Source organism: Nothobranchius furzeri, chromosome 15 (assembly GCF_043380555.1).
Source record: "Nothobranchius furzeri strain GRZ-AD chromosome 15, NfurGRZ-RIMD1, whole genome shotgun sequence".
Taxonomy (NCBI): domain Eukaryota; kingdom Metazoa; phylum Chordata; class Actinopteri; order Cyprinodontiformes; family Nothobranchiidae; genus Nothobranchius; species Nothobranchius furzeri.
The window spans coordinates 40,836,330-40,860,571 of NC_091755.1; the positions used below are offsets into that span (position 1 = coordinate 40,836,330).

General features: G+C 44.7%; 1 protein-coding gene across 4 annotated transcripts in view; it reads right to left on the bottom strand.

Moving 5' to 3' along the window:
* Positions 1–1,840: 1,840 nt before the first annotated feature.
* The window catches only part of ccdc187 (coiled-coil domain containing 187), a 24,190-nt gene continuing 1,788 nt past the window's right edge, over positions 1,841–24,242 (bottom strand). For 2 of the 4 annotated variants that reach the window (XM_054746326.2, XM_054746327.2), the window contains exons 3-13: positions 16,630–16,692; positions 14,912–15,050; positions 14,744–14,834; positions 6,834–6,903; positions 3,913–5,229; positions 3,389–3,510; positions 3,211–3,282; positions 2,976–3,116; positions 2,459–2,553; positions 2,300–2,394; positions 1,841–2,216 (exon numbers count right to left, since the gene is read on the bottom strand). In XM_054746326.2, coding sequence (XP_054602301.1) covers positions 2,068–2,216; positions 2,300–2,394; positions 2,459–2,553; positions 2,976–3,116; positions 3,211–3,282; positions 3,389–3,510; positions 3,913–5,229; positions 6,834–6,903; positions 14,744–14,834; positions 14,912–15,050; positions 16,630–16,692 — 2,354 coding nt within the window. In that variant the 3' untranslated portion in view covers positions 1,841–2,067. Of the gene's footprint in view, positions 2,217–2,299; positions 2,395–2,458; positions 2,554–2,975; positions 3,117–3,210; positions 3,283–3,388; positions 3,511–3,912; positions 5,230–6,833; positions 6,904–14,638; positions 14,835–14,911; positions 15,051–16,629; positions 16,693–24,242 lie in introns of those variants that run through there. The other 2 variants (XM_015967195.3, XM_054746330.2) reach the window with 2 other exon arrangements.

The following is a 24,242-nucleotide window of genomic DNA, read 5'->3' on the forward strand; positions in this document are numbered from 1 at the left end:
TGTCTTGCCCAAGGAAACAACAGCAGGATACCCCTGGCGGGAGCTGGAATCGAACCCATGACCCTCCGATCATGAGGCAACCCGCTCTACCACCTATTTGGAGAGGTGGGCTGGATGCTTTGCTTTTACTGGATGATGGATTTTTTTTTCAAAACTGTTGGGAGATTTTGCCCCATGAATAACCGTAAAAACTACCGATGTGCATGTACCCTTATGAAAGAGTCCTACATTGAGAGGTAACTATTAGAAGTGCAGGTAATGCATTCTAGTGCCTATAAATGAAAAATGAATGAAAATTAAATTGTGAGTTTTTACTTCATATTTTAGAAATAAAAATGACGGGGGAACACATTTATGACGTCTTTTTAAACTAAATTTTCTAGCGCGACCTGCCTGCTTCACTTAAGTCACTGCTTATTAAGGTCCGTCCAAAATTACCGTGGCCCACCCAAAAATGAAAACCTGGCACCGCGCCTGTTATAAACCTCTGCAAATTGTTGTTTTTCACTTTATCAAACTCAAGAGTTTGTACAGCTAATGTCAAGATGTAAAATTATGAATTCAGTCGAGCTCTTCCCTCCCTCCCTTTCCTGTTTCTCCTTGAGACCCGACATCGGCTGTCGGGTCTCAAGGAGAAACAGAAGAGGGAGGTGAAGAAGGAGATGAGGCAAACAGAGTGAGTGCGACGTAGAGAAACCAGACTGGTGTGGGTGTTGAATCCCCCACATCCCCCACGGGTGCGACGCCCATGAATGCAGCATCATCTTTTATTAGCTACTTGATTTTACAGTTTTATATTTGACCACTCTGTGCGTTCAGTTTGAAGTTCCAGCAAATGAAGCGGTATTCTTCATTTTGTGTACTTTTTTACTCTGAAGTGCCTTCAGATGGGCCTTGTTGTGAAGCGGCGCTATATAAACTGAATTTTCTCCAGGAGGGCTTCACAATCCATATAAACCACAGCAGATCATAAAAGTAACTAAGAGGAAGTAAAAACTAAAGACACCAATGAGCAGGAAATTAATCTGTTTACTATCAGTGTTTGGTATGAGGTCCTAACTGGTCCATTTGGATTAGAAGTGACAGGCCACAGCTGGTCTTTGATGTCATATTTCAGCTAATGGGAAACGGTATTAAGCTCCAAAATCTAGCAGGAGTAGGTCAGAGGTTCCTTGTTAATCTGCTGCCAATAAAAGTCAAGAGGGAAAATCTAGAACATTAAATAAAAACACAAAAGATCTAAGTGAACTCCTTTTTTTTCCAACAAATTGCATTTGTGTTTATTAATGATTAAATAAGATCATCTGATTGTCACTGTACATTAGTAAACATGCCTGAAACTTCTTAGAACGTAGAGCTGACCGACGCTCACAACAGGAGCTTTCTGAAGTTAAACGTGGGTGAATATAAACCCCGTAATAGTTCAGAGCATCCGTCCATGCGGCTTGAGTCGCCGCCTCTTCAGGATCGGGTAGTTGGGATGGGGATGCACGTCGACGGCTGGACCGCGCTGCAGCCATGTGACGTGTGGTAAGCCTGTGGCAGAGTGGCACGCTGAAGGCTCAACGTTTTTGGATCGATGCAGGAGAACATGCAGAGCCCACAGAAGGGCCACAGCTACCCGCCAGCAGCCTGGTTCGGCCAAACACCGTTCTTTCTGAGCTGCACCGTATTTTAACAACACTGAACTGATGCCGAGCTCATATTTATGAGACCACTTGGTGGACGGTTAGTTTTCTGTAGACATCCAAGCCAACATTAGTGCAGAAATCCCTTTGGTTGCTGACAGTGTGTGGAGTAAAAGACAACAATATTACAAATAAATGATATTACTGTTAAACAACCACTAAATATTTAACAATCTTCAACAAACCCAAATTTTCCCTTTGGAAATTCTCACGGTGCCAGTCCAAGATGTAATCGGTACTCATTATCGTCACCTGAAACTCGTCTCACCACTCTAAAGTGCAAGAGGGTTCGTTTCAATTTCAACAGTAAAGTCAAAAGCAACGAGAACTCCAGCTACGTGATGATGTGTGTTCCACAAGAAATCCGATTCCTTCCTTATTACTGCTGCTTGCAGCCTTCCTTCTTCTCTTTAGGTCTGCTCCTTGCTGGCTTTTCGGTTTGCCGTTTTGTTGGAGGGATGAACGTGGGTTCTTCAAGGAAGTCGTGTAAGCCAGACGGCGCTACGGGAAGGGAGCTGCTGGACGGGTCTGGAGTGAGAGAGAACAATGAGAACCAAGCAGCTATTGTTTGGACGGACTCATTTCGAGTCGTTTATCCCGTGTGGACCAACCCGCGTGTCCGGTTGGGAAGTTCCCTGTGCTCTGCCTTCTGGCCTGGAAGGTCGGGTCCAACTCTTCAGCCACATTTCTCACCTCTTGGGCTTTTCTGGAACAGAACCGAATTAGTCAGCAAACAAAAACACACGGCAATGAGGCAGCTGTATCCTTACGGCATAGTGGTGACAGGACTGGGTGGCTGGTTCTCCGGGAAGCAGTCTTCCGTCGGAGACGGGAGGCCCTCAGAGTCGAGTCTCTCTCTCTGGACCTGAGGAAAGGAGGACAGTTTCTTTTCTCTTCTATAAAATAAAACACGGGTTAACACAAATGACTGAAAACTAATGATTAAAAGCCACCTGCCACTCTCTAAACCAGAGTTTTAAACTAAGACTGCATGTTGAGAAACGATGGAGTTGCATCCCTTTTGGTCAAATCTTGAAATTATCCTTACATGTGACCCATTCAGTGTGTGCTGTGGGAGACTCGGATCAGACTTTAGCTCGGTATCTGCAAGACGGACTGTTGGCTAAGGCCGCTTAGATGTGAAGACTATAGGGGTTACTGTAAATGTTCAAGAGCCATCTAGCAAGGTGAAGCTGCTGTTTGCAGGAAGGCGATAATAAAATCAAAGTACTAAGTAAACTCCCAAAGGTACACACACACACACACACACACACACACGGGCCGTACCGGTACCTGTCGCTCTCTGGCAGCTCGCCTGTCATGCTGACTAATCATTGCTCTGTGCTCATGCCAAGACCCCGGGCCTTCAAGCTCACGAGATCTTCGCTTAGACTTCATTTCCTGCTTCTGCATAAAACGAGCAATTTCCTAGCACAAAACAAACAAAAACAAATAAATCACACATGCATTCAAACCAGATTCTCCCGAGTGATGTTGAATGGGTGTGAGGTCACAATTTCACCTCATCCTGTGCCACCTGTGCGACTCTAAAATCTCCTGCTGGATATAAACCACGCGGAGGTGACGGGGAAACCTGTAAGAACGAGAGCATGAACTGAAAATAAAATCACCTAAAACAGAAGTTTTGGTCTTGTGCTATCCTAAAATCAACAGCCATTTTTGTGGATTTGCTTAATCACCCTCTTCATCAGCTTCTCCTCTTCCTCCTGAAGCCTGCGGGCCAGCTCCTCATCCTGTAGGACCTGTTGAAGCTCCCCCAGGTAAAGGCCTGCTTCTCTAGGCTCCGCCTCCAGACACGCTCCTGCAGAGCAAGTCTGACTAAGTCATCTCCACGTGAAGGTAAAACAACAAGACAAACACAACCACAGGACTGAAAGGTCAGAGATGAATCACGCAGATGTTTTGGAAGAACCCACCGTCCACAAGCCTCATGATCTGTGGGAATTACACACAGAACAACATCCTGGAAAAGCAGTATTCCACCACCACCAAGGCTGAAGGACAGATTAGGCCAAAGGGGAGACCAAACATTCATAATGAAGAACCACATTCACTGTTGATCTAAACCAGGAGAACGTTCCATAAGAGAGATAAAGTCACAGCGAAAGCCCGCTTCCAGACGACACGGTGGGAAGATCAGATGTGTGTAAAGAAAGGAAAAGAAGACATCAGCGGAGGAGTTTTCCTCGGCTGCAGGTGTTACCTGCTGCTTCACGCTTTGACCCATGTCTGCTGCTGCGGAGGCTTTGGCTACGCTGCAGTGATCTTCGTCTGGGACGCTCCACTCGTCTCTCCACCTCCTGCTCCTCCTCAGAGCTCAACCTTTCTTCTCTGATCCTGTGCCAGTGCCTGCGCTCACTCGTCGTCCGCCTCGCTCCGTTTCCACTGGAGCTTCTGTCTCCATTCTCATCACTGTTGGTGTATTTGTGCTCCTTCCACCTTTTGCTGCCCCGTTGTTCTCCGTTAACGATGTAAGAGTCTCTCCTATTCATCTCACACACCTCTCCATTAAGGTGGTGCCTGTGTGGGTCCTCTCTCTGATCTCTCCCACTGTTCTCTCGGTGTGACAACCTCCGCCTCTCCCTGATGTCTCCATGGAAACTGTGCCTGGTGGCGCCAGCTCTCTGGAAGGCTCTCTGATGTGGTTGGGAGTCGCCGTAGGAGACCTCACTCCCATGAAGCACCTGGCTGTCTCGGCTTTGAGGCCCTATTTGTAGTGGAGCCCCGCTGCCCCAGATCCTCACAGGCACACCCCTCTCCTCGAGAATGTGGCCGAGCATCTCCCAGACTCTGTTGCTTTCACTCCTCTGCTTGCAGTCCTGCTTGTCGTCTTCCTGGAATCGGACACGTTTATCGGGAGTGTCCTTGTAGCTCCAGGTCCTGGACAGGTCTCCGTTTTTGGGCCTATTCCTGTTGTGGAGCCGGACTGACTCACTGCGACATCGCCCATCCCTGACCTCTGTTGACCTGTCTGTATTCTGACTCCACGTCCTGTGCCAGTTCTCATACTCATCTCTGTGGCTTATTTCTGGACGCCGAGTCGCCAACACTCGGTTTTGTAAATCACCATTTTCCCAGCAGTCCTTCCTCTCCTCCCGAGGCTGTTTAACCTCACCCGTTAAGCTGCTGCGAGAGCAGGGGCGTCTGTATTTTTTCTCAGGCAGCTGTCGTAAAGATGCTTTCTGCTGGGGATTTGTTGCGTCCGGCCTTTCATACAACCTCCGCGACCAAAGTGAGAGCTGTTTGTTAAAAACCGTGTCAGAGTCCTCTGAATCTTCTGACTCTCTCACTTCATCCCCGATTGGCCAGTTGGAGTCTGTGTGTCCTTGGGTTGACCATGAAGTAGGGTTTATGTGAGCGGATCTCCTCCTGGGGGAGACAGACTGAGCCCCAGTTAATGATGGACCATTGTGAGAAGGCGAACACCGCCACCTAGCGGCGGTGGGAGAGTAACGCCCCTCCCTGTGGTTGCTGAAGGCGTGCTGGTGAGGAGCCGACAGCGCCGGGTCACTGGAGCTGCCTTTGGTATTGTCAAACATGCAAATAAAAGAGCGGCGAAGGAGGGTGAGTTTGCTAGCGGATGCTGCAAGACAAGTGCAGGTAATAAAATAACCAAAAATAAAAAGATGCTGCGAGTAAAACATGGTTTCAGACTTAGTGATATGCTTTCCAATGCCACCATGGATTGGAGATGGCCCTAAAAGCACGCTTTCATGCATGATGGTAAATATTCACGAAATTAACTTAAAAAAAAAAAACTACGGAGGACATAGGCGACATCTGCAGAGATGGTGAGAAACTTATTTCACGGTTATTTTTACAAAGTGGTAAAAAAGAAAATAACATCAGATAAAATTATGCCACACACACACACACACACACACACACACACACACACACACACACACACACACACACACACACACGCTCGGTTTCTAACCATATTAGGACTTTGTATTGACTTCATTCATATTAGTAACTGCATTTATGTCTAACTCGGGGGTCGGCAAAATAATGAATAAATATTTAATAAAATTTTATTTATTTTACTTTCATTTTTTTTCTTATTCATTTAATAATTTCTATCATAAAATCTAAACAAGAATGATAAAAACCTGAAAACTTGTCGCCTGCTTGTGCGTAATCTAATGTCTACAGGAGCTTTCTGAGCTGAAGAGGGTAGGAGATTCAGGACTTTTGCCTCAGGCAGGCTCATGCAGACAGGAACAAGCGCTCTTCAGCCCAAGTTTCACAATCAGGGACATTTTCTAAGTGACAGACTCTCTGAGAGGCAGGGGTTTGGAAAACACTCGCTTCATCGGAAGGACTCTTCCTGCGTGAGCTCTGGTTCTGCTGCTGCCTGTGACCGACGCGCTCCAAGCCCCTCTCCACATCTTCAGCTCGCCGTCCACCTTACGGGCGCCGACAGCGAGCTGTGCTGAGCTCAGACGTTCTGATGGCTCAACGCGAACCCTGCCTTTTAACCGTTTGCCTTCTTGTGAAGATTGTTGCAAAGAGAAACATTAAACTTGATTAACACCAGGGTCATGCACACCGCACCGTTATCTCCGTCACTGTAAATCAGGAAAAAAACTAATTGATCAGATCCTTTTCTGACCTTTTCAACATTGTTTAAGTTTAAGTTCGTACAAAGTTTAATGACAACAATCCAACGAGAAAGAGCCTGGATTTGTGTTCTGTACTCCTGTTTAAAACAGAGATATGTGTGACGCATCAAAGCGGCACCTGCTCAGGCCCGGCAGGCCCCCCCCCAACGCCGCGTCTGCTGTGGCTCCGTGGTTTTACCGTGGGAAACAGGTAATAATGGCTCTTTGATGAGAAAAGGTTGCCGACCCCTGGCCTAACCCAAACCTTTACTCTAACCCGAACCATAGCCAGTGTGTTCCTAAACCCAACTGTAACAAATCTCCACATCTTACCTCCAAACCTCACCCCTAAGCCTGAAACAGGGGGTCCACCATATTAGGACATAGGTGTTGGTCCTAATAAGGCCCATCGGTCTTCAGAAGACTAGTGAATTTGCCAGTTTGGGTCCTAAGTAAGGTAATTAAACAAGTGCACATGTACACACCCACACACTGAATAAAGGAGCGGAAGCCATACCTTCACTAGGAGACTCCTGCCCTCTGCTCCTCCTCCCCTCCTCCTCTTCCTGTAGTCGTTTGGCCATTTCCTGTGAAAACATGACTTCAATGATGATTGTCTACATCACTCCAACATTTACCAACTAAAACACAAATCAAAGACGGGGGTCGACATATCCATCATGCTCCATTACCCCTTTGAAGGTCTGCCCGTTTATGTTCATGCTCCGGAGTTCAGACACAACAAACTGGGAATAATCACCGTGTTTTTCCCACTCCCTGATGAAGACTGCTGGTTCTTTTGCTGGGGTCGGTCAGCCTGATGCATCAGCTCTGTAAGAGCTCAGCTGCCCCGGCAGATAGACTTGTGTTTGTTTTAGAAGAGCACGCTATACGCTCATGTGGAAACATTTACATTCATCTGAACAAAATTCAAATTTAAAGGTGTGTTCTAAGCCTAAAGGTCACAATGACTACCTAAATACCTCTAGTTTACTTCCCACAAGTCTTTTGTTGTGATTTTAAATTTCTTAAACTTTTGCCTTTCAGACATTTTGATGATCTTCCAACGTTTTCCTTTGGTCTTTAGCTAAATTTCAGCTTGCATCCTACATAAAAACCAACAATCAACTGTATAGTTGTTAACCAGCAGATGGCAGCATAACCGAATTAGACAAGCACGTGGCTAAACTTGGTGAGGAATAAAAAAAAAGTCTGGATTAACAGGATTTGTTCTGCTGATAGCTTTTTGTTTCATGTCCTAAACCTTATCTTTAATTCTCACCAAACCTTTCTATATGGACCAGCTCAGCTTAGCTCGATCTGTTCTGCTCAACACAAACAACCCAAATAATAATAATAATAATAATAATACATTTTATTTAAAAGCACCTTTCAGAACACCCAAGGTCACTTGACAGAAAATACTTAGTAAAATACAATAAAACAACAATAAAACGCAAACAAGAAAAGACAAAGAGAGAAACAATTCAATAAAATCAGAGGTCGTAGGCAGATTTAAACATACGTGTTTTGGGTTTGGTTTTGAAAAGGGTAAAACTGTCGATGTTCCTGATGTCTGGGGGAAGTGAGTTCCAGAGACGAGGAGCAGAGCGGCTGAAAGCTCTGCTCCCCATGGTAGCGAGACGGGCAGAAGGAACCGCAAGATGGATGGAAGAAGAAGATCTGAGCGAACGGGATGGGGTGTGAATACTTATAAGGTCTGAGATATATGGAGGAGAGAGGTTATGGATTGCTTTGAAGGTATGGAGGAGAATTTTGAAGATGGACCTGAATTTAACTGGGAGCCAGTGAAGCTGCTGGAGAACCGGGGTGATGTGGTGAAAGGAAGGGGTTCTGGTGATAATACGGGCTGCTGAATTCTGGACCAGTTGCAGTTTATGAAGGAGTTTGTTGGGGAGACCAAAAAGAAGTGAATTGCAATAGTCGAGACGGGAGGTGACGAGGCTGTGGACGAGAATGGCGGCAGTGCGAGGGGTCAGTGAAGGGCGGAGACGGTTTATGGAACGTAGATGGAAGTATGCTGACCGAATTATGTTATTAATGTGAGCTTGAAAAGAAAGCGAGCTGTCGAGAATGACACCCAGACTCTTGACCTAAATACTCTAAATGAACACCAATCACACCCTGGAGCCCAGCCCACCACACAGAAGAGCTTGTTCTGACTCAATACAAACTAGAGGGAGGGCATGGCTTCATTTTGATCCCAACAGGGCTGTTTCTACTGAAATACACACCTCGTCACTAGAGGTCACCAGAGCAGCTCTCTCTGAGACAGGAGCAGCAGCACACCTCAGCGCTGCCTTCTCAGAGAGGTGAGAACTAATTAACTGTCCACAAATCAGGACATATTACATTTCTCTCTGTACCACATATTCATATATATATATATATAAATCATGACAAAACGCCAGCACAGCTCCTTTTGTCTACAGTTGGGATGCGAGCAGGGTCCACTTTGCCAGCATCAGCACACAGTTAGCAGTTTGCATGACAGGTGAGGCGTTTAGGGCCGTGGGGATCTGGTATTTAAGACTGCCCAGTGCACACCTTCTGTTCCTTAATTAAAGACAATCCACAGGGAGGAAATATTTATTCAACACTACAGATCAGCCATCTAATAAGGAAGGTGGAGACGAGTGGAAAAGTATTTTTGAGCTTCAAAATCCACATTTATAAAAGTGTTTCATTTGCTGAGTGGAACACTCGACAAACGTCCCTTAGTCTGCACTCAAAGGGATAGGCAGTTTTGGCTTGCTTTTAGCACCCCCTAGTGTCCGTTTGTAGAAGCAAAAGCAAACCGCATCTCCTCGCTGTGCGTATGTCTTTTTAACTCCTTAATCTAACAGCTGAGATGTCTTCGCAGCCTTCGTTGGTGTCTACAGGAGTGGTTCATCACTAAAACAAACAAAACATCTGTGTTTGTGATCTAAACACGAAGGAAATGTGCTGGAAGCAGACTGCAGCGCCAGGTATGTCAGCTCAATTTCAAATTCAAATTCAAAGATACTTTATTAATCCCAGAGGGAAATTAGAGTTTTAGTACACACAATTCAGAGATCAGACACACATGGGCAAGACACATGACAAGAATTGGTGACTGTGGTCATTCGCAGCCCTGAGTCGCGCTACCTTAAAGAGCAAGTAACATCTAAATTAACTTTTTTTGCTGATAAACTGTATAAATGAGTGTCTAATAGTGTTTTAAATGTGTGTGTTCATTATTTTAGCTATTTTGGTGCATTTTCTTTAAAAATTAAAAATTCTGCTTAAATACCACAGTATAGCGCCACCTTCAGCTTAAAACATAAGAGTTTGAGTCTGTTTGAATACACTTTAGCCAAGGGCTAAAGAGAACGATACTACGTAAACCAGTAGAGTACTACGTAGCAGCTCTGTGTCAAAGTTATAAAAGCATCGAGTCTCGGCCACGCCTTGTGGCGAGTTGGGAGTTGGATTTGCCAGCGAGTGTAGGACGGTTAGCAGTAGTTCAGCATTAGCATATAGCATTAGCATATCCTAATCTTTAGCATAGCTTTTAGTGTTATACATACTTATTTAGTGTTAGCTTGGCTGTTGGATATTGTAGTTTAGTTAGTGTTTAGCTGTTAGTGTGATTAGGAAAGTAGTTTGGGTTTACTATTCCATATCGTGTTAGTATGGTGAGAAGGTGTAGTGTAGTGGGTTCGGTTGCTCTGTGGGGTTGCACTCCTTTCCACTGGACTTAGAAATTAGGCGCCAGTGGTTGCGCGCAATCGGTGTCTGGAAAACAGTCAGCGCCCGCCTGGTGCTGTAGTTTGCAACCAGCATTTTACCCGCGATTCCTTCGCCAACATGATGGAGTTTGAACTGGGTTATTCTGCACGTCTCCGTTTGAAGAGGGAGGCCATGCCCACCGTGGCTCTTCCACGATTTAGATGCAGCCCACCGACTCTGCTCCCCCACCACGGCGGGCTCCAGTCTGAGGTGAGTACGCTAAATAAAATTTTTAACATCTTCTAAAGACAATTCCCTTCCTAAATGCAAAGTTTGAGAGACGTGGTTCACTCCATTTAGCTAATATCAGCCTGCGCTGCCTTCGGGCTGATTTGTCAAGTCAACAAAATGTGGAGCGGGATGTAAGGTTAGAATCAGCGGCGAATCGGAACATATCTCGAAGCCCTGGCCGACGAAACGGTCCACATGACTATTACTGTCAGGCTCGGAGAAAATTCGGGTTGCTTTTGTGTCAGTCTGTAATTCTGCTAAGAGCGGCTCTAACTAACGCAGCACTAGCTGACAGACATCATTACAGCGTGAAATCCAGCTTGTGACCCGGTTCCATGAGGAATTCTGTTCAGGAGGTTGCATTTCAGGCTCTCCACATCACATGTGACTAGGGATGGGTACCTTTGACATTTGAATCGATCCGGTACTAATTCCCGGTACCTACGAGTCGATACCGGTACTTAACGGTACCAATTTTCGATACTTTTGAGTGTTTATTATTTTAATTCTCTTTTATAATTAAATATATATTTTTCTCAATATATAACCATATTTGATAAATATCACGATAAATAACATACAAGTTTGTATTTTAACATCGTCCTTGTAGTTTTATAAGCTGATAGTTAAACTGAAGCAAACATCTTTACTGTGAACTAAATTTACTGTGTATCTTCATTCCTTTTGCCGTCCTTTTTCATTTGATTTTTCCTACTGGGAAGTTAGAATTTCCGAGGAGAAAGCGAACGCACCATTAGCTGATAACAATGGTGGCAATGGAAGCTAACATATCAAGCTAACGTTATCTTTAACAGTTTATTTAGCTGCTGGAGCAGATTAAAACGATGATGCCTCAAACTTAGATCGTTGTCACTGGTTTTACCTTCACCCAATCACCCGTCGCATTTAGTAAAGTAAAGCCAAACTTTAGAGCGCGTTCATGTTCTTCTAGTCGGAAATTCGGAGTTCCGAGGAGAAAGCGAACGCACCATTAGCGAAACGGAAGCTAACAAATCAAGGTAACGTTATCTTAAACATTTTATTTACCTACTGGAGCAGATTAAGATGAGGATGTCTCACTTAGATCGTTGTCTGTCGCTGGTTTCATCATCACCCAGTTACCCATCACATTTAGTGAAGTGGACCCAAGCTTTAGCGTGCGTTCTTTCTACCATGCTTGCTCTGTTTACAACGGGCTCGCAGGGACCGGCGACATAACGCTCTTGCGCATGCGCAACTGTCTTGGCAGTACCGAAACGAGGCACCGTTTGAAATGACGTGAATCGGTGTTCGGTCGGTTCTATGGAATTCGGTCGGTACCTTAAAAAGTACCGAATTCGGTACTCATCCCTACATGTGACTGACTTTTACGTTATAATAACATCACACACTAGGAATGTTATAAAGCGCCTATATGGGACGGTTTCTTTTGTATATTATCTGACTTTATAAACATCAATGTGCTTCTATTTTTTTTTTTTTCAGACTAAATCTACCCAAGACACTGGCTGTCAGACTGATTTACTAGTCTGCAAGAATGCACTTGTCCAGGCTGACGTGAAGCCTTACCGGCGTAGCAAAGGTGAATAATTTTTAATAATAGTCTACGTAAACATTTTATTATCACCTTCTAGTTTTAATTTGTTTTACAGATTATTGTTACACGTGATTTTATGCTCTTTTAAACATTTATAAATGTGCTGCTTCTTTGTTTTTTATAGAGCTCACAGCCGCAGTGTGTCTTGTGACACAGGGACCATGACAGAAATTCATCTTCCAGAAAGTCCCAGAGCAGCGTCCACACCTCCTGAAAAGACCAAGATGGGAGGTGTCTGCTGTTGATCCCAGCTTCCACCTCAGTGACAGTGCAAGCTCAGTGAACTGTTCAAGGTAAAAAAAAATTAAACATTTCAGAATTTTTAAGATATTAAAAATTAAATAAGTATGTGATTACATCATGACATCATGAAGGAGGCTACTGATTCTGCCCCTGTGACACTTGGTGGTGACATGTGAGCTGATTCACCTGTAAATAACTTTTACATTAAATATTTTGTTTTTGCTATCAAAAGTTAATTAACTAATAACCTGCATTATTGCAGGACACCCAGCAAAATATGGACTCTACACCATGAGGCAGGCACACATTACGCGTTTATTTCATCACGTCTAGACTATTGCAACGCGCTGTACCTTGGTCTTCCTCAGTCTCACCTCTCCCGTCTTCAAATGGTGCAAAATGCAGCAGCACGCCTATTGACGGGTTCGAGAAAGAGGGAGCACATCACCCCAATTTTAGCTTCGCTGCACTGGCTGCCTGTGGTTTATAGGGTCCAGTCCAAGGTTCTTTTATTGGCTTTTAGAGCTGTACATGGCCTTGCTCCGCAGTATCTGTGTGAGCTTTGAGTAACTTTCTCCCCGTTTCGGTCACCGAGGTCAGCCGACCAGTTTCTCCTGGAGGTGCCGAGAACAAAGAGAAAGCTCAGGGGTGATAGAGCTTTCTCAGTAGCAGCAACAAGGTTGTGGAATGCACTCCCGATTCAGATTAGGATGGTTTCATCACTGTTGGGTTTTAAATCACTCTTAAAGACTCATCTGTTCTCATTTGCTTTCAATTCAGTTTGAGAATGCATCTGTTTTAGTAGCTTTTATGTCAGTTTGATACGTTTGTTTTATCATGATTTTACCTTGTGATGAACTTTTTATCTTGTTTTTAGAAATTTTAAGGAACTTCTGTTCGTTTTGTCTTGTTAAGCACTTTGGTCAGCTTTTATGCTGTTATAAAGTGCTTTATAAATAAAGTTGACTTGACTAATACTCTATAAGAGCACATCAGGTGAGCAACACCACATATTATTATTGTACACTGTCCTGGATTAGTTTTCTTTCTGCATCTCATCATTAGCCTGGCTGATCACCTGATAACTCCTGTCATCTGGTTATGACAGCATGAGGATGTCCTCACACACCTGTAACCTATCAGCTCATCTAGCAGAATAGAGAGAAGAGACAACACCACCGAACACTACCGAAAACATTATTTCTTATATTATTTAAGTAATTTCAGGCAGCACACTTTAAACATTATTGCTCACTATAGTGAATAGATGAATGTTCTGTTTTTCAGGGATTTCAAAATCAAAAAGAAATTGAAAACTGTTCTACTGCTTTTATTAAGTAATGGAAATTTTTGTGTGAAGAATCGTGATGCATTTCAGACTCAAATCGAATCGTTAGGCAGATAATCGGAATCGGATCGAATCGTGAGGCAGGTAGAGATGCATACCACTAGTTCCCACCACCACCATTTTAACCGTGTCACACGTCTAACCTCCAAAGCTAAGATGGAGCTCTGTGGCAGCCGACCCGCATGGCTCTCAGGCTTCTGTGCAGGCGGTAGTGGTGCTGGTCGCCTGTGGAGCTCTAATAAGGACTGTAATACAAGCAGAGCCTCAGACCGCTGCGATCTGAGCTGGAGCTCGACATTGCTGCTAAGCCAGGCGCGCTGGCTGCTTACGTCAGCTCGTGCTTCGCTCCTCCACCATGGTCAGAGGTCAGCGGGACATTAGCTACATGCTGACCCAAAGCCAACGGAGGTGTTTTAGCTAGAAAAACACGACGGAGCAACTCAAAAGTAAAGCAGCATCAACTAAAATAACTGCCATGTTTCTGTGGTCTCTCTCAGAGCTCCACAGGTGACCAGCATGACAACAGCTTTGCACGAGCGCCAGGCCACGGCACGCGTCTCCGTTTCCTCGGGAAACCGGAACGGTCAGCCACCTGCTGCTCCCGGCCTGGAGACATGAGAAGCCTGACACCCACTCAAGCTTCTTTACCCAGCCAGCAGCCCCACTAACACGTTTGACCAAGAAGTGTTCCCCCACTCAACCAGCAAAATCAAGTACAGAAATATAAATGTACTTAATGATAAAACAGAATGATCTCTTGGATGATCTATACCACAGCTTACCCTCCTTGTGCAAATAATTCCATGATTGACATCCAAACACGAACACACAGAGGACACAGCTAAAGTTCAGAGAGTTGAAATAGCTGAACATATAACAACGAGGCCCAGGCTGAGGCCTTTCCCCGGAGCTAACTCGCTAGCTCTGACGCTCATGCTACCTGTCAAATCAACTCAAATTATTCATAATTTCAAGCACTTAATTTCACCTTAACAGAAAAGTTTGTTAAAATTCACCCCTCAGACCTAAACTAGACCTATTAAACCTAAAATGGTCTTTTGAACCAGGCTGTTAACATGTTTATTTCTGCTGTGAATTTTAACATGAAAGTGAATGAGGAATTGCTCACTTCTGGTGCCAGCCCCCTAGCGGATGAGGGTGGAACTGCAGGTTTTGGTACTTCCGTGTTGCTTCATGAATTTTTCAGGATTTTCGGGGCTTGGTGAAGGCTCACCTCATCATCCAGCTCCCTCCTGCGATCCTCCTCGGCACACCGTTGGATCTCTTCCTGAATCTCACGAGCATACTCAAAGTCCTGCTCTTCCCTACACAACAACCACTGTGCATTAGTGTAAATAACGAAGCAAGGCGTTGAGTTGTGAGAACACCCGGGGTCACCCACATTTGTCTGGATGTCTGTCTGAGGAGAGCACTGTGCTCTGCCAGGTGCACCTCCTCTTCGTCCTGCATCCTCTTGGCTACACGAATGTCATTCTGCACCAGCTGGTTCTTCTTGATGTTGGTGGTGTAGTACTGCTCAACTGAGGTTAAAGCAAAAATAAATGTGCAACACTGAGTGAAACCAACGAGTCTCCTCCCATTACCTGCTTCTTCTGATGAGTGATGAATAAAATTTATCTGTGCAATGATCAAGAAAATCAACTTGTGAATAAAATGAATCAAAAGACGAGACCGGGTTAGAAGAGAGTGCTGTCTTATGTCCATCCCTTAAGTCGAAACAAGATGAGGCGAGTCAGCTGGTGTACGCACATTAGGGTTGTCACGGTGTGAGAATTTAACCTCACGGTTATTGTGACCAAAATTACCACGGTTTTCGGTATTATCGCGGTATTTTTTTTTTAAACGTGCTACATTTTCACACAATTAAATAAACCCTGTATGTCAGGAAATATTGTCCTCAGTTTGTGTCTAAATTTAGCCTTAAAATGTGTTATTTTGTAATTATGTTGTTTATTTGTTTACACTTTTTCCCTTTAGTCTTTAAAATACCAATATTTGCCCATAACTTCTTATTTTTTGTCTGTTTGATGTCATCATTTTAAAAATATTAGATCAGATGATACTCAGTACTCAAGTAGCCTTCTAATCAGATACTTTTTTACCCTTACTTGAGTAATAATCCCTATATCGGGAAAATATCGTCCTGGGTTTGTGTCCTTCCAGTGAGCTTTGCAGATGTGGGAAATGTCATCAGGCAGTAATCATTGTTAAATTCATAATTATTCTCGGAGAGAGACCAACCCTTATCTGCCCCTGGGAGCCCCGTAATGCATAGCGTCATTTCAACATGGCGGTGTCCGCGACACGGTTTATATGCAGGTAGCGGCGCTGCGGCTGCTTTATATAGCGACTCGTTGCATTCTCCCTCAACCCAAATCCTCGGATCACACATTTTAGCTAAAACGCTAACGTTAGCTTGCCTTGTGTTGCCTGTAGAGTTGTGGGTGATGGTCACGCAGATGTGTCATGAGATTTGAAGCGTTGCTGCCTTTCACAGACACTTTTTCTGCACGTGCTGCAAACAGGATAGCCGTCTTCTATCAGCTGTCCCTCGGCATTCTTCAACTATCCAAAAGATGCCCGTACTTCCCACTTTGTCTTCTTTGAGAGATAATAAATGTCCTCCTGAGCGCTGCCGTCTCCTCCTTTGGCCATTATTTCAGCTTTAGCTTCAAGAAAGTTTTGGTTGTAAACAACAAAGTGCGCATGTGCCGCCGGCAACTTCAGCAGACGATACGGTGGCTGGTAAGGGTCACCGCGCCTACACCGCAGCCACGGTAATCCACCGAGATAATATAGTTTTTTTTTTAAAACAAGACGGTTATTATTATTGTCAACTTTTTTACCGGGATTTACCGCTACACCGGTTACCGTGACAACCCTAACGCACATCACTAAAAAAAACATTTTCGCCATCTAAACATATTAAAATCTCTGACAATAATCACAACTTGTTTAAATTTAAAGAACCACTTGTGCAGCTGACCACAACATTATCAAAAATATTATTTCACAATTCTTGTCCACTTTTTGGTTGCTTTAATCAGAGTGGGCGCAGCTTTGTACACACATCCGATAGCAGGTTAACTTTATACTCACTTTCCTGCTCCTGCAGGCTGTGTGCCAACACTCCATCCTCCAGCACAGCAAAACTCTGGCAAACTGCAACAATAGATGACAGCGGCGTTTCAGTCACAAACAAGTGTTTCACAATGACAGGAAGGGCCAAACAAGTGTTCACTAATGTAGGGAGTTTCACAACAGCGCGAGTAAAATAACAGAAAACTGGATCGGCTTAAAGCGGCCCACTAGACATCCATCCATTCTTCTGCTTACAGACAAATAGGATGTGACAAGCTTTGATAACATAACGTAATGCAACATATAATATAAATATAATAGACAATACAATATGATATCATATCATATCTAGTGATGGGTCCAGCAACAATGACCCACTGGAGCACGGCTCATTAGAGCAACACCCATGTCGTTTAGGAAGTAGTCATGTGACCACTCCAGCTGCTGTTTCGATTGTCAGTGAAGCGTCGACCTGTGTTTAAATGCAGGAGCGTCTCCCTATACGAGATGCGTTTCTGCCACAAGTACATCTTTTGAAGCAAAATAATTCCACTGTTACATCAAGGAGCCAGAAAGAAAATGGAAGGTGGTCCATGAGGGATTGCTCTGTTCATTATTTGTTTTTATTTCCTTGTTTCATCCCTTTTCTCTCAGTTTCTCTCAGAAATTCTTTTCTAAATAATAATTTTTTAAATAATTCAAACTGTTTTCTGCAGATTAAATGTCCCATTTGTTATAATAATATAATGTAACATAAAACGATGTCATACAACAAAGACAAAGCGGCGGATCCACGAGTCGGTGTTTTCATGACAGCAGCTTTGTTGAGGAAGACTTCAGTAACATGCTAGTCAGTTATTTTAATGCTGCCGTCACCATGACTATCAAATTAACATGCAAAGTTTATGAACCACCACCTGAAAGCATTTGCGCTGAGAACTGTGATGACGGCACAAATCTGTCACCATCTGTCTCTGATTCAGTCTGGAACACAAACTCAAACCAGTGTGAGGTAAACCAAGACTTTTCCATCACGCCACATTTTCTCTGTTAAAGGCGCGCTCTAATCCTTTTTCTTATCAGAAATCTCTACAGGTGATTTTGACAGGAGTGAAACACAAAAGTAACGGACAACTCCTGACAAACTGGGACTGAACATAAAATTTCACCTAAAAGTCTTGAGATTTTATGCATCTGAGCATTTGGCCCATGGACAGCTGAGCTGAGCTACACCCATGCCGAGTCCTTCCTGAGCAGCAACAACCTCCATGAGCCCACGTGTTTACACATCTGTCAAACAAAGTCAAGAGTAATTCAGGGGAAAGTAAACACACTGGGCCACTGTGGTGCTGAAGTCTCAGAGCTTACAGACAAAACTGTTTACCTGAATTTAATGAGATAACCCAGAATGGATTGTTGACCTATAATGGAGGCTTTAAATTACACAGTGAGACAAGTGGTATGCAGATAGAGGCAGGACCAAACAACGGCCAGTTAGGAGCTAAATTAAGACAAAGTCAAATAAAAATAATTAAATAATTAAAGCTGCAAGCAGCGTCGTTCGGCCCTCGCAGCTCCGTGCCGCTCCGGCCAGGCCGGCAGCCCGGGGCACCTGAGCACGTCCGCGGAACAGAAACGTCGACCACCATGCCCCGGACACCGCGAACGGTCTCCTCATCCGCACCTCACCCTGACTCAGCACCTCCTCTGACCCCCGCCATTAAATTACGCATCTCACCACTAGGGGATGCTCAATATTTACCACACTGGTGTTGTGACGACACAGACCAAGTTTAATGCTATTCTGGCCAGGTTCTTTGAAGTTATTGAAGGTTAAAGTTATATAGGGGGCGCTGTGACCAATTACATAAAAATCCCATTGAGGTCAGCTTTGGTTGACAAAGATGGTTTTCTGTTATTTTGGCATCAATCAGAAGTTGTGTGTGTTATCTAGAGCCAGAGAGCTGAAAGCGTGTGGAGCTAAATGGATTTGAACCAACAACCACATCGATGTGTTTGGTGCAGTCACGTGATGACATAAGCCAAGTTTGATGCCATTCTGACTTTGTCCTTAGAAGTTCAAAAAGTTTGAACTTATCTAGGGGGCGCTGTGACCCATTACATCTAAATCTCATTAAAGTCATCTTTGGTCATCAAAGATGGTTTTCTGGTAATTTGCCATCAATCAAACGTTGCATGGGTTATTTACATGGGTGTGTCCTCTGTGGAGCCTTCTGCCTGTGATCGGTGGCGGCGGCTGGGGCACTCCTAAGGAAGTGCCCAGGTAGTGGTGGGGGTTGCCACCCTCCCTCCCTGGGCGCCCTGGATTGGTGTCTTAGCTGCTGCCGTCGATCTGCTGCTGTCGAGGCAGACTGCTCCCTTGATGGGGTGTCTTTCATTACCTGTCCAATCCGAGCTCAGCCTAGTGTTTATTGTGGTTTTTTAATGTGTTATGTGGACGAGTGAGTGAATGAGTATGAGTGTGTGTGCGTGTGTGTGTGCCTGGGAATGGTTTGTGGATTGGGGGGGTTGTGTGTGTGAAACTGTCACAATTGTTTTAAGTGTGGGAAAGGGAGGGAATGTGGGCTATATGGGTCATTTTAATCTGGTAAGCACTTTGTGTTGCATCCTATGCATGAAAAGTACTATATAAATAAAGTTTGATTTGATTTGACACAGCCAAAAGGCTGTAAGTGGGCGGAGTTAAAGTGATTTGAACCAGTGAGCACATACATGTAGCACATACATTGATTGCAGTTGCGTGATGACTCCCACCATGTTTGATGTAGTTTGGAGCTTTTTTGTAGAAGTTACAAAGGTTTTATTGTATCTAGGGGGCGCTGTCCCAAATTTACAAAAATATCCCATTGAGCAGTGGGAAGGTTGACATACATGCATGTAGTTTGGTGTGAATTGCATCATGCATGCATTATTCAGGGCCTAATATCTGTCAGGGGTGGAGCTAAAGTGATATCAACCAATGACCACAGGATTGTTTTGAGTCCCTTTGTGTGATGACACATAGCAAGTTTGGTGCAGTTGTGACCTCGCCTGTAGAAGTTATTACAGCTTTAAAGGTATGTAGGGGGCGCTGTGGTGATATTATACAACTTTCACCAACCGTTTATGCCTCGTTGGCTAAAGGGCATGATTGTTGATTGCCAAGCTTAGTCTCGTGCAGATCGAAGGTTGTTTGTGGAAGATACAGTCAAACGCAAGGTCACGGTGTCACGCCAGAATTTGCCATGACATCAAAGCCCCTCTCTTTCTGGAAAGCTATCAGAACTGAATGGTCATTACAGCATCATGAAGACAGTGCATGACCTTAGTGTCATGTTGATTAAATTAGAGGGGACAAATATGGGCATTTCAACATAAAACAACAGACTTCCTTTTGTCAGGGGGCGGGGCTTAGGTGATGTCAGCTGTCCACATTGTCATTGTCTTGAGATGTGGTCAGTGATCACACAGACAAAGGTCGACATAGATCTGATCGTGCGCGTTGGAGTTATTACGTCAAGGAATGTAATGACGAAAGGTCAAAGTTTGAGGCTTAGCCACGCCCACACCTTTCACCTGTAAAAAATCCGACCGTTGAATTTTTCCCCCTATGTCTTAAGAGTATATAGCAGAAGAAGGTGATTGTTGAAAGGGGCAACGGGGCATTACTCTCCAAACCTGTGCGAAAACCACTAAATCGAGTACTCTAGTGTGATGTCATCATTTGACCATTCATTGTTTTTTGGGTATGGATGACAATAAAAACACAGAATATTGTGTAATTTTATTCCTTTCAGTAATGAATTTATAACCTTTTTTTTTAGCGAATACTGAAATTTTTAGGCCTGGCCCCGCCCCCTCAATATACACTAAAAGTAAATTTTATTTGGCTGTTTTTATCGCCCATCCCTTATGAGCCATCACACACAAATTCATGTGTCAATCATCCAAAAACTGAAGCAGAAGGACATCTAATGCTGACCCTGAAAACCGTCTTTTCGGGCTCAAAATGGCGTTTGGATAATTTATGGCCGACTTCCTGTTATGTTAACCACATGGCTGCAAGAGACTTTTCTGTGCATCTGGGGGAGAACTGCAAGTGTTATAAATGTCAAACCCTTCTATGAAAAAAGGTACATTAGGGTGCTAATTTTTCTGCTTCCAGGGGGCGCTGTCGAGCCATTTTTTTTTCGGCATATAAAATACAATTTTTTTTGCAGAACCTGCATTCAGCCAACATTCGGTGCTTTCCCAGTATGGCAAAGGCTCCAAAAAGGCCCTTCTTTTGTATATAGAATAATAATAATAATAAACAGAGCAATTGCAATAGGCCTTCGCAGCTTCGCTGCTCGGGCCAGTGAACAAGAGAACAGCTTTTATCCCTGGATGTGAGAATCCAGCTGCAGCCTCAACACACCGCCTGTGTGACTGAAAGCATTCTGCCTCTTTCCAGCCTTGGAATCGGTGTTACCGTGTTTGGGCTCCTAAGAGCTGCCTGGAATGTTTATGAACCCGATTTCATTCTAACTCCGGTATAAGCTTCTATAACTGGACAACAACCAATACAACTGGTTTTAACGTTTACAGAACAGAAACTACATCTTGCTCAAGAGGTTTTAACAGTCACAGAACTAAGAACATCTACGTCAATCCATCTCCTACACACATGCCACCAGTTACACCGTCTGGTCACATTATACCCAAACGCTGTTTGTCTGTAAATGAAATAGGAGCTTTTGCTGCTCAGAACTGTACCTGGGGTGACATTTCTAGAGTATCACCCAACAAAGTTTATAGAAATCATCCAGACAGAAGTAAGCCCCCAAAAGATCAGTTTACACCACAAATGACCCCATAATCCTCACTGGGGTTAACTTTACCAACAGACACATTCATCATCTCCTCCACCTGTTGTGGAGCTTAAGAGAATATCCACTAAATGGATAAATGAGGTGCCTGTGAGGGAACGGGGCGAAATCAAACTCTCCGTTCCACCCAGAGGGACAAACAGACAGGTCCAAACGGTTTTAGTGTGTGACCAGCGCAGAAGGAAAGAGTGAAAGATGGAGAGGTGGAGAAAATAGTTCACTTGTTTGGTGTATGTGCGTGTGTGTGTGTGTGTGTGTGTGTGTATGTATGTGTGTACGCGTGTGTGTGTGTGTGTGTGTGCATGTGTATGTGCGTGTGTATGTGCGTGTGTATGTATGTGTGTATGCGCGTGTGTGTGTGCGTGCATGTGTATGTGCGTGTGTGTGTGCATGTGTATGTGCGTGTGTATGTATGTGTGTATGCGTGTGTGTGTGCATGTGTGTGTGCATGTGTGTGTGCATGTGTGTGTGCGCGTGTGTGTGTGTATGCGCGTGCGTGGATGCGGGTGTGTATGTGTGTGTGTATGCGCGTGTGTGTGTGTGTATGTATGCACGTGTGTGTGTGTATGCGCGTGTGGATACGGGTGTGTATGTGTGTGTGCGCGCGCGTATGTATGTATGTGTGAGTGTGTGAATGTGTGTGTGTATGTATGCGGGTGTGTATGTATGTGTGCGTGTGTGTGTGTGTGCGTGCGCATGCATGGATGCATGTGTGTGTGTGTGTGTGTGTGAATGTGTGTGTGTGTATGCGCGTGTGTATGTGTGTGTATGCGCGTGTGTATGTATGTGCGTGAGTGTGTGTGTGTGCATGCGTGGATGCACGTGTGTATGTGTGAATGTGTGTGTGTGCGCGTGTGTATGTATGTGTGCGTGTGTGTGTGCGCATGCGTGGATGCGCGTGTGTATGTATGTGTGCGTGTGTGTGTGCGTGCGCATGCATGGATGCATGTGTGTGTGTGTGTGTGTGTGTGTGTGTGAATGTGTGTGTGTGTATGCGCGTGTGTATGTGTGTGTATGCGCGTGTGTATGTATGTGCGTGAGTGTGTGTGTGTGCATGCGTGGATGCACGTGTGTATGTGTGAATGTGTGTGTGTGCGCGTGTGTATGTATGTGTGCGCGTGTGTATGTATGTGTGCGTGTGTGTGTGCGTGCGCATGCATGGATGCATGTGTGTGTGTGTGTATGCGCGTGTGTATGTGTGTGTATGCGCGTGTGTATGTATGTGCGTGAGTGTGTGTGTGTGCATGCGTGGATGCACGTGTGTATGCGTGGATGCACGTGTGTATGTGCGTGTGTGTGCGCGTGTGAATGTATGTGTGCGTGTGTGTGTGTGCGCATGCGTGGATGTGCGTGTGTATGTGTGAATGTGTGTGTGTGCGCGTGTGTATGTATGTGTGCGTGTGTGTGTGTGTGCGCATGCGTGGATGCACGTGTGTATGTGTGAATGTGTGTGCGTGCGTGTGTGTATGTATGTGTGCGTGTATGCACATGTGTATGTATGTGTGCGTGTGTGTGTGTGTATGTATGTGTGCGTGTGTATGTGTGAATGTGTGCGTGCGTGTGGGTGTGTATGTGTGAATGTGTGTGCGTGCGTGTGTGTATGTATGTGTGCGTGTATGCACATGTGTATGTATGTGTGCGTGTGTGTGTGTGTATGTATGTGTGCGTGTGTATGTGTGAATGTGTGCGTGCGTGTGGGTGTGTATGTGTGAATGTGTGTGTGTGTATATGTGTGCGCGTGTGTGGATGCGGGTGTGTCTGCACTGTGGCCTAACTTGTTTTCCAAACTCCTCTGCACCATGATCACATTACTTCTCTATGTAGTGAAGAGTGCTTAACTGGTTTTGGAAGAACAGGAATGATGCATTCAGGGTCAGCGGTAAAAAACATATGTTCAGTGCCAATCCAGGGGTGACTACCGTAAGCTCCTTAATACGGAGCCGGGTCTGTTTTCTAAGAGGATAGTAAATCAACCAGCCGGCCTGCAAAAGCACCTGGCAGCAGTGTTTGAACACAAATACGAGCGAGAAAGAAACCGGATTAAACTACCAGTCCATACCAGAAGCGTGTTTTTTTTCTCTAGGGTTTTGCAGAACACCAACTATAGCAAAAATGAGAGATAGAACTATGCAGCTTACATGAAGCATCCAACTGGGAGCAGCCAATCAAAGGTGGACATAAATGTTGTCTCTATGTTTTTACAGCGACTTGGACAGCAGCAGGGCCAAATGCCAGAAACCAGCAAACGGAGAAAATGACAAGCGTTCTATTTTCAGCCAAAATCGTCTACAAACCGCCCACATGCCCTCGGCTTTTCCTCCTCTCTGGGCTGTTTTGTGCTTATTCTCGCGTTTCCCCGCTCGCTCTCGTTTTCTATAAGAATTTTGATCCCGAACTGCCCGACAGCTCTACGTATGACAAACCCATCACACTGGGCCAGAGAGCTCACAAATCGGACCTTGCAGTCACGAGGAACAAAGAGAGGTGAGGGGCTGAGAGTCAAATTAGGAAGGAGTGGGAGGTGGGGGAATTCCTCTGGGAGCAGCATTCCTTCGGCACATCAGGCTATATCGGGAAGGGCCAACACAGGACCAGATAAGAACTACAAAGAGGGCTACTTTAGCTCAGACACTTCTGTGGTGGAAAAGACGCAGAGGTGACGATGCTCTTGAAAAACTTTCCAACATGAGCACAAAATAACCAAACAAGTCTGGTAGCAGCAGATCAGCCTGGTGAGAGGCAGAAACAATCCTCCTCACCAGA